The 10390-nt window shown below is 46.3% G+C and overlaps 1 protein-coding gene across 2 annotated transcripts; it reads right to left on the bottom strand.

Moving 5' to 3' along the window:
* Nucleotides 1-538: 538 nt before the first annotated feature.
* On the bottom strand, nt 539-6336 carry LOC103647318 (probable cellulose synthase A catalytic subunit 6 [UDP-forming]). Of its 2 annotated transcripts, none has more exons than XM_020548467.2 (12): nt 5537-6336; nt 5339-5447; nt 5080-5245; nt 4143-4409; nt 3708-4053; nt 3483-3620; nt 3215-3340; nt 2903-3115; nt 2522-2810; nt 2134-2330; nt 1690-2040; nt 539-1593 (listed from the first exon to the last, which is right to left on the bottom strand). In XM_020548467.2, the coding sequence occupies exons 1-12, from the start codon at nt 6032-6034 to the stop codon at nt 1009-1011; spliced, it is 3285 nt and encodes a 1094-aa protein (XP_020404056.1). In that variant the 5' UTR covers nt 6035-6336; the 3' UTR covers nt 539-1008. The 2 variants fall into 2 exon arrangements, with proteins under 2 accessions (XP_020404056.1, XP_020404057.1); XM_020548468.3 differs by having other exon boundaries at nt 2134-2324; nt 5537-6315.
* Nucleotides 6337-10390: the final 4054 nt, after the last annotated feature.

Genomic DNA, 10390 nt, shown 5'->3' with positions numbered 1-10390 from the left:
GCAGCCACGCGGTGCTAAATTTTTTTCCACCGTCTTTGCAGCAGAGGGATCATGGATGGCGAGAGTAGTAGCCTGCAGGGTGCAGGCTGCCTGTGCCAGACCTGCTGCCCCCACAACCCCAGCCCCGCCGTCCCCGTGACTCCAGTGCATCCGACGGGACAACTCCGCGTCTGTCATGGCGCCATACGCAGCCTCACATGCACATGCAGTTTCCTTCCGCCGCGTGAACCCCGCTGTACCGCACCAGGAGGCTTTTCACGTGCAACGGCATTGCATGCCAGCAGGATGCCACGGCGGCGGCTTTCACCCCATGCCCTAGGCCTCGGCCGGTCTCCCTTGGCGGTTTGGTCGGTCGCAGCGCGGCAGCGCCGATGTCGCACTAGGCTTTGGACTTTTGGGTGGCTGGCATCCAGCTACCTGCCGCTGCCGGCCTCTCCGGGAGAAATGTCCTCATCTAGTCATCTTGCTCTCCACTCCACACCATTACCGAAGAGAGAGAGAGAAAAAAAAAGATAGACGGGGACTCACGTGTTCAAAATGTCGAAGAACAAGTCGTTTCTATACGGTCACAGAAGCAGAACAGCGCCGCCCACCGCGGTTTTGGGCGAGTGGGCGGACTTGATACATTGCTAAAAAAAAGAGAGAGAATCAACTCCTAATCATTCTGTTCGTTTTGCTAATATACAACAACTGTAAAGGGAATACAATGGCAGGGCATACTCTGGAACGTGCATGACTCTATAACTTAAAGCTTTATAATTTACTAAGAAACATCAGGCACATTTCTCGGCCCCCGGCGGCTGGCAGATCAACTTGCACAACTGACAGATTCCATTCAACTCACCACCACCACTCCACCAGCAGCAGCAGGGCATGATTCGCCCAAGGGATGTACTCACTGCCTCGCCACCATGGACACAAAGGAAAATGCCGGGGATCTGTGTTTCTATCTACAGAAAAAAGAATTCCAAAAAAAAAAAAAAAAAAACCAGGCATAATTCTGCCTCTTCAGTTGCAGTCCAGACCACACTCCTCCAGGAGAGGGCCGTCGCTCTTGGCAAGGAACGGGTCGACGCGGACCCACAGGAGCGAGAAGATGGAGGCGAGCAGGATCGACCAGACGATGACGATCGTCGGCGTCCTGTTCTGCCTTCCCACCAGGCCCTTGAGGAACGGGTACAGGTGGACGATCACCCAGAACGCGAAGAAGAGCTTCCCGAAGAGGGGGCCCCACGACTCGTACCCGTTGTTGATCGCGTTCGAGATCCCAGCCACCACCCCGATGAAGTTCAGCAGGAGAAGGGTGGTCGGTGGTATCAACAGGGTGGTCCATTTGAACGTGTACAGCTCCGAGAACTCCTCGTCGTCCCCGCCCTTGGATGTCACCGTGAAGCTCGTGTCGATGCCAGCGAGGACCTTGAGAAGGCCTTGGAACACCGCGAAGAGGTGCGCGGAAACGCCCCCGATGACCCAGAACTGCTCGTTTCTCCACCAGTCGTCGATGGCCACGCCGCTCCATCTCATTTCCAGGATGCCGGTCACTGAGATGCAGATGAAAAGCGCCATGAACCAGATACTGGCCACATTGGTAAGCTGCAGTTCGGGGGGAAACAAAAATCGGTGGTAAGATTCAAGAATAATTAAAACCAGATTTTCTTTTTTTCCTTCTTTACTTTTAAGCATGTTTACCTCTGGTGTGATAAATTTCCCCGTCAGCAGGCAGATGGCTGGCAAGGTACAGTAAGCCAAGAGAGGAATGGATGTCCAGGGATATACGATAGAGTTGATATAAGAAAACCTCTCCAGAAATTTTAGCCCGCCGCCATATCCGTACCAGAGTGGGCAGTGCTTGCTGAAGAAGATTTCGACAGACCCAAGAGCCCAACGAAGGACCTGGTGAAGACGGTCCGAAAGGTTAAGAGGTGCGGAACCTTTGAATGCAGGCCGCTTCGGGATGCAGTAAATAGACCGCCAACCATGGCAGTGCATCTTAAATCCAGTCAAGATATCCTCCGTAATTGATCCATAGATCCAGCCGATCTGCAACAAACCACGATCCACTTAGCACATTATATCTTTATTTAAATAGAACAGTCAAAAGTCTTTGAATCAGGTTATATATGGTATATAGACCTCTTTTCCCCAGTCAGTCTTGTCTTCATAGCCGCAGCTGATAACATGTATAGCTTCCTTTAGAAGAGAAGCTGGGCTTGCACTCTTCAGGGTCCCACCATTCTCAAGAAGTGTCGATGCAACAAAAACAGAAGACTGCCCAAATTTCTTTTCTAGTTTCTGTTGATTTACAATTCCAGCCTTCTCAATATCTGCACCTGGAGAACAGTGCAATGTTATTCACAAGTGTCAAATAGAAACAGAAATGCTTTCATCCATTTACACAACAGGTAGTGAAGTCAACATGAAATGGATTAACAGAAGAACTGTCCTGGTTTTTTATATCTAAGAATATGCCTTTGAACTCTAACGGTGCTGTTGTAAGCTATGTTTGAAAGGTTGACAACACCTGGAGCGCCTTCCTCAATTTCACCCAAAGCATATGCAGGAGATGGGTTTTCTGCTTTCTTGAAAAATAATCTTTTCTTCTTCTCCGTCTTTGGTTTCGTAGTCTTCTTTTTATTCTTGTTCCTGCTGCAGCAGCAAGAGAGGCACCACTTGGGCCAGCAGTTGCAAGTTCTTGATGGTGGCTTCTTTGTTTTAGGAGCATCATAACCATATAGTGCCTGCCGTCTGAAAACACATCCAGTACCCACATAGATGGGCCCTTGAATACCATCCAAACCTTTCATGTTGATCTGTATCATGCAAGTGTTAGAAAACATATGTGACATGGACAATAAAACGAAGAGCTTAAGGTGTTTGTTGGAACAGGGAAGCTGAATCTTACATCAAAAAAGACGACGTTCCTGTTAGCATATCGATCATGACGGTCAATACCATCGAACCTCTGAGGGAACTGTACATAGCACACTTTCTTCCCCACCAAAGGATCCATCATGAAACACATAGCCTCTTTTATGGCCTTGCTATTGTTGATGTAGTGATCGCAGTCCAAGTTCAATAGGTATGGAGCATTTGATAAGACAGCAGAGACACGGACCTACCAATTATGAACACAAAAGAACAACAAAGCATCAATCACACACTGTTATTAGGTTACAAGAAGAATGATAAAAGACATCAAGTGCAGAGATTTTACCAGTGCATTCATGGCACCAGCCTTCTTGTGATGGTTATAACCTGGCCTCTTTTCTCTCGAGACATAAACAAGGCGAGGCAACTCATTTCCTTCCACATCGCGACCACCACTTTGGCCAAGGAATACCTGTTGACACAGAAATTTGAGCATTTTGGCGTTAAGTAGAACAAACTTCCAGTTTGAAGAAAACAAAGAGAGAAGTAGGACAATGGCAACGATTAACTGTACTAGCATGTATTATAGCACACCAAGGACTAGGAACGCCTACCTGAATCATTCCAGGATGATCGCGTACATTGTTTCCAGGCCAGAGGCTTCCATCTTGCATTGTCCATCCTTCCTCGGGTACCTTTTGGGCTTTTGCAACCAAGGCATTGATCCTTACCTTGAATTCCTCATATTCTCTCTGAATGAAAATCAAAACCATGTAACTATCCTGTTCATACAAGTTAGGAAATTGCACAGAAAAGCATAACACAGGATAACATCGTACCTTCATCGCCCTCCTCTCCCTAACAAATGAAGCGGCAACCTTGTCTTTCAGGTAGTCTATCTTCTGTTGGAAGTACCACTCAGGAGCACGAGGCTCAATATTAAACTTTTTGGAGAAAGGAACCCATTTCTTTGCAAATTCAGATGTTTCAGACAATGCTTCAAACGTAAGCATTGCAGCACCATCATCAGAAACATAGCAGGAGACCTTCTCAACCGGATAATCCACGGAAAGGATGGAAAGGACAGTGTTCGCTGTGACCAAGGGAGGTTCCTTTGTGGGATCAACCGTACTGACAAAGAAGTCAATTGGAGCAAGCTGAGAGGGTTGACCTTCCTTGTCAAACCTAGTCAGACAAGCAATGAACTTCTTAGATTTGGAACTTTAGAATGGAGATAGTTGGCAACAGTTTATTCCATTCAACATGCAACTAACCTTAGCGACAAACGGTCCAGGTAAGTCTCTCTCTCAATTGGAAGCCACTTTGGGAACTGATCAAGAATCCAGGACATGGCAAACCAAATTTCACAGATTACAGATATGAGCCATAACGCAAATGCATCTTTCGCTGGATGCATCACTCGGTAATGGAAGAAGAAACCCAACACCACCAACCGGATAACGATAATCATCCTGTAGGGATTTATTCGGCTTGACGATATTGGAACTTTTCTGGACAATGGCTGCCGAGCTTCATCCATTCTGCACAAGAAATTTACAGAACATTTTAGAACCGCATAGTGGTAATACTGTATGGAAAGAAATAGCAAAGTTTTTGTTACCAAATACTACATTGCAGATGACTTAGAAGATAAAGATATGACCTTAAAATGCAATGCAAAATTATCTACACCATTTTTTCTATGTATATACATGCAACAACCATGATGAAAAACATTAAGATGAAAGGAAGCAACAAATACACCATACAAAAGATTCCATATCGGTGAAGTATTATCTAGTCTGCAAATTCAGCATTGAATAAACAGTTGAGTTCGAATTCTAGATTCTCTCGAACTCATATAGTTGTGGGACATCTAGCAATGTAGCAAGTAATAACAAAGCTACAAACAAACCTGCAGATTTTTATATATACTGTAATTAACTACCATAACCCTTTATTGCCTAATGAAATTGGATATCACTTTTATGTGTGTCTAGATGGAGGTTAGCAGTTTGATAAAAGTGGGCATCGCACTCTTGTAGCTCATTAGATATCTAGTAGTGCAAGTAGCTGGCATCAGCTAACTTCAGCAATAAGCATGCAGACTGTAGCGCACTGTCGGCACTCAGCATCCAAAGGAAAGTAATCAAAGCAGGTAAGAACTACTAATAATAAGTCAACACAAGTGTGGATGAGCACAGCACATACAGTGGCAGATCTGCATTGTCGCCATCCCAATCACCGCCACCCTCGCTCCTGACATGCTGCAGGCGCTCCTGCTTCTGCTTCCAGCCCTCCATCCTTTCCTTCCAAGCCACGCTGCCGTAGCCGTAGGCGGCCAAATCCTTGGACGGGTCCATGGATCTCGGTTGCACTGCGGAACCAGCAAGACGGTAATCAGCAGATGGGTAGACATTTGGGCATTCGCACTGGAAGATTCCAACATCAAACAGCGTCAATCACGCACCTGGAAGGTTGGAATCTGCGAAGGGGAGCGGGTGGATCCTCTTGCCGCCGCCGCCGCTGCCCATGTAGGACGGCACGAGCGCGTGCTGCTCCGGCGGGATGTCATCAACCTACAGGCGCAGTGAGCATGTCACAATCGAGTTCAATCTCAGCCGAAAGCATTGCAAGCAGCGGAGGAGAGGAAGAGGAGCAGGTGTACCATCTGGCCGTTGGTGAGGAGCGGCACGTTGGGGACGGGGTTGAAGTCCGGGTGCGCGTCGCCGCCGCGGCCGTAGCTCATCTGCGCCCGCAGCATGGACTCGGCGACGTACTGCGGGTCGTCCTCGTGGCCGGCGCCGTCCTGCAGGCCGAACTCGCCCTCCAGGTCGTCGACGCCGTCCTCCTCCTCGTCCCCAGCCACCCGCGGGCAACCCTTGAGGCGCTTGTAGCGGGTCCTGCACTGCGGGCACGCCTGCGAGCCCTCGCGGCGCTCGTACTCGTAGCAGGCGCGGCAGACGGGGAAGGCGCACTCGTTGCACGCCACGAAGGGCTCCCCGTCGAAGCCCACCCCAACCTCGTCGCCGCATATCTGGCACGGCGCCTCCGCCCGCCGCGCCGCGCCGCCTCCTCCGCCGCCGCCCGCTCCTGACTCGCGGCGGATCACCACCAGCTCGTTCCGGTTGTGCGAGCCGGCCACCAGCCCCGCGCTCGCCTCCATCTCTGTCCACCGCCCCACCGGATCTCGGTCGCGCACGGACCCCGCAGCGGCGGCACAACGAAATGTACCTAGCTCTCGCCCTCCGCGGCCGCTCACATGTGCAGGCAGCTGGGGGCGTGGAGGTGCTGCGCGCGGCGCCGCTCTGCGCTGCGCTGCGCTGCTCCTGCGCTGGTATGAGCTGTGGGATCGGTGGGTGGTGTGGTGGTATAATAGTACCGCGCCGCGTTGGCTTTGGTGCGTTGCTTGGGAAGCAGAGCAGCGCAACCCCCGCGTTGCTACCAGCTGCTGCTGATTAGCGTGGTGGTGGCGGCGCTGTGCTTTTCTTTTAAAATTTTTTCTTAAAGAAAAGGAGGAGGTTAGTGAGCGTGAGAGGAGAGAGAAAGTGTCGGTGTCGGTGCAGCAGCAAAACGTTAACGGATGGTTGTATGAGAAAGAGAGAAAAGGTTGGTAGAATGTCTGATCAAGTTAACTCATCTTTGCTGGCATGGACAAGCATTAATGCAAGATAATAGCGGCCCCTGATGTTAACTTGGGTACAAAATTTTCTTTAAAAAAGATTCAACTAGGGTTTTGATCAAACTACTTAAGAAAATTTTGATAAGTATTTTTGTGAGCGAACTAATTTTGGTTTTAGCAATTTTAGTTGAGCATTTTATTTAGTGCAAACTTCTTCAAATTGTGCAAGTTCTTTAGTTGAGAGATTTTCATTTTTAATATCACTTTCACTCTCACTAGGATGAGTTTTTAGAGTTACCTCGTGTCATAAGGCACTTGTAAAATGAGCGTGATAGAGAGCGGTTGTGGATGTATCTCTTATCATGAGCTTCATCTTCACTTAATGAATCATACCAAGTTTTGACAACACCTCTTTTTTATCCTTGGGTGCTAGCTTGTTTGGGCAATCCTCCATTAAGTGCCCTTATTGTCGCATACAATGCATCCCTTCTTTCTTTATTCTTTTCTATCAATGTTAAATAGGATATCTTTAGCTTGAATGGGCACACCCATTAAGTTTATCTTGCAAATAAAATCCTTGTCACTTTCCCAACGGTTCTAATTGTATCTACATCAACTTCAAAGAATGATATAGATGCTTGATCATCTTATTCATCATCATCTTCTTCTTCTTCGCTTGAGGAGCTTGAGCTTTCAACTAGCTTCTTGCCCTTCACCTTTTTGCACTCTTCGGATGTGAGAGTAACGCCTTTGGCTTCTTTTTGACCCATCTTATGTGACATTTCAATTACCACTAACTCGTGGATAACAAGTCTTAGGGTCATTGTGCTCACATCCTCAATGTTGTGATGTATGGTGATGATGGTTGCATATTTGTTGTGTGGTAGCATGGAGACGATCTTCCTCATAATATCCATATCACCTAGCTTTGTTATACCAATGAAGATGAGATTATCAACAATTAAATTCAAACAAGAATCATATCCTTAACCAGCTCATTTTCTTTCATTTTAATTATGCAAAACTAGGCGATGTTTTTGCTCATAGATATTTCTTGTGCCATCATGAAGGTCATGTAATTTTGACCAAATTTCATTTGCTTTTGTAAGAGTAAGCATTTGGTTAAACTTTTTGATGCTATGAGATTCAAACAAATAGTTTTTGCTCTAGCATTAAGATGAATTTCTTTTTCATCACCTATGGTTGGTTTTTCGGGATTCTTGTGGGGTTTCATCCCATCATGAGTGACTCTCCAAATACCTAGATCAATAGCTTCTAGGTAGCAAGCCATTGTAGTACTATAGTAACAAAAGTTAGTGCTATTAAAGTAAGGTGGTCTAGAGATATCCAACGCCCCCCCCCCCCCCCAAATGCATCGCTCAATGGTGGTTAAGCTAAAATTCTAATTTGAGCCACTGGCTCTCATACCACTTGCTGGGTATGTTGATGCCTAAAAGGGGGATGGATTAGAAAATCTAATTTCTCTCTAAGTTGTAGCCTCTATGAAAGTCGCCTAGAGGGGGGTGAATAGGGCGAAACTGAAATTCTCAAAAATAATCACAACTACGAGACGGGTTAGCGTTAGAAATAATAATGAGTCCGAGAGAGAGGGCGCAAAACAAATCACAAGCGAATGAAGAGAGTGACACACGGATTTGTTTTACCGAGGTTCGGTTCTCGCAAACCTACTCCCCGTTGAGGTGGTCACAAAGACCGAGTCTCTTTCAACCCTTTCCCTCTCTCAAACGGTCCCTCGGACCGAGTGAGCTTTCTCTTCTCAAATGCTTGGAACACAAAGTTCCCACAAGGACCACCACAAGATTGGTGTCTCTTGCCTCAATTACAAGTGAGTTTGATCGCAATGAAGAATCAAAGAAGGAAGAAAGCAATCCAAGCGCAAGAGCTCGAAAGAACACAAGCAAATCTATCTCACTAATCACTAGGGCGTTGTGTGGAGTTTGGAGAGGATTTGATCACTTTGGTGTGTCTAGAATTGAATGCTAGAGCTCTTGTAAGTAGTTGAGAAGTGAAAAACTTGGATGACTTGAATGTGGGGTGGTTGGGGGTATTTATAGCCCCAACTACCAAACTAGCCGTTTGGTGCAGGCTGGCTGTCGTATGGTGCACCGGACAGTCCGGTGCGCCAGCCACGTCACCAAAGCCGTTGGGTTCCGACCGTTGGAGCTCTGTCTTCTGGGCCCGCCTGGATGTCCGGTGGCGCACCGGACATGTACTGTAAAGTGTCTGGTGCGCCAGCATGGGCGTGCCTGACCTCTGCGCGCGCTGGCGCGCAATAAATGCGCTGTAGGTAGCCGTTGGCGCCGTCGTAGCCGTTGCGCCGCAGTTACACCGGACAGTCCGGTGTACACCGGACATGTCCGGTGAATTATAGCGGAGCAGCCGTTGCAGCTTCCCGAAGCTGGCGAGTTCCTAAGGTCGCTCTTCCTTTGAGCACCGGACACTGTCCGGTGTACACCGGACAGTCCGGTGAATTATAGTGGAGTTGCCTCTGGATTTTCCCGAAGATGACGAGTTTGCACTGGAGTCCTCTGGTGCACCGGACATGTCCGGTGGCACACCGGACAGTCCGGTGCGCCAGACCAGAGGTGCCTTCGGTTGTCCCTTTGCTCTTTTGTTGAACCCAATACTTGGTCTTTTTATTGGCTAAGTGTGAACCTTTGGCACCTGTATAACTTATACACTAGAGCAAACTAGTTAGTCCAATTATTTGTGTTGGGCAATTCAACCACCAAAATTAATTAGGGACTAGGTGTAAGCCTAATTTCCTTTCAATCTCCCCCTTTTTGGTGATTGATGCCAACACAAACCAAAGCAAATATAAAAGTGCATAATTGAACTAGTTTGCATAATGTAAGTGCAAAGGTTGCTTGGAATTGAGCCAATAAATGTTACTTACTAGATATGCATGGATTGTTTCTTTATTATTAACATTTTGGACCACGCTTGCACCACATGTTTTGTTTTTGCAAATTCTTTTTGTAAATCCTTTTCAAAAGTCCTTTTGCACAATAGTCAAAGGTAAATGAATAAGATTTTGAGAAGCATTTATAAGATTTGAAAATTTTTCCCTTTGTTTCAAATGCTTTTTCCTTTGACTAAAAACAAAACTCCCCCTCAATCAATTCTCCTCTTAGTGTTCAAGAGGGTTTTAAGATATCAAGTTTTGAAAATACTACTTGCTCCCCCTTTAGAACACAAAGAGATACCAATTTAAAATTTACCTATTGAAAATCATTAATTTTAAAAATTAGGGTGGTGGTGCGGTCCTTTTGCTTTGGGCCAATACTTTCTCCCCCTTTGGCATGAATCGCCAAAAACGGATACTTGGAATGAAATATAGGCCCTTTCTAGCTACTTTCTCCCCTTTGGCAAATAAAACATATAAGTGAAGATTATACCAAAGATGGAGAGTGATGCGGAGCGACGGCGAATGATGAGTAGTAGAGTGGAGTGGAAGCCTTTGTCTTCGCCGAAGACTCCAATTCCCTTTCAATATACCTATGACTTGGTTTGAAATACACTTGAAAACACATTAGTCATAGCATATATCAAAGAGACATGATCAAAGGTATATTTATGAGCTATTGTAGCATCCCAAAAATTCAAATTCTGAAATTTTCTCAAACTCGCTCTAAATTCAAAATGAATTTCAAATTTCATTTCAAAATGTTTGTTTGCGAGTTGATATCAACAAATAAATTATAGTGGTCTATATTCTCTCCAAAATCCTCCTCAAATATCCTACAAATGTTTCTCCAGTGATCCCCCTCAAATTCTTTCCAGAAATACTGCCCAGATATTTCTCGAGTAATCCCCTTCAAGCTCTTTCCAGAAATATTGCCCAAATATTCCATCAATATATCTCCAAGTATTTTCTTC

Source organism: Zea mays, chromosome 2 (genome assembly GCF_902167145.1).
Source record: "Zea mays cultivar B73 chromosome 2, Zm-B73-REFERENCE-NAM-5.0, whole genome shotgun sequence".
Taxonomy (NCBI): Eukaryota; Viridiplantae; Streptophyta; class Magnoliopsida; order Poales; family Poaceae; genus Zea; species Zea mays.
The sequence above is the reverse complement of the archived record's forward strand: the minus strand, read 5'-3'. Positions and strand labels throughout refer to the sequence as shown.

Bases quoted from the DNA above. Each gene is read 5' to 3' on its own strand.
- LOC103647318 (XM_020548467.2), bottom strand. From the start codon at position 6,034: ATGGAGGCGAGCGCGGGGCTGGTGGCCGGCTCGCACAACCGGAACGAG. The intron at 4,054-4,142 runs GTTAGTTGCATG...TTGTCTGACTAG, and splicing joins CTGGACCGTTTGTCGCTAAG to GTTTGACAAGGAAGGTCAAC. The intron at 2,041-2,133 runs GTCTATATACCA...GGTTTGTTGCAG, and splicing joins AGACTGACTGGGGAAAAGAG to ATCGGCTGGATCTATGGATC.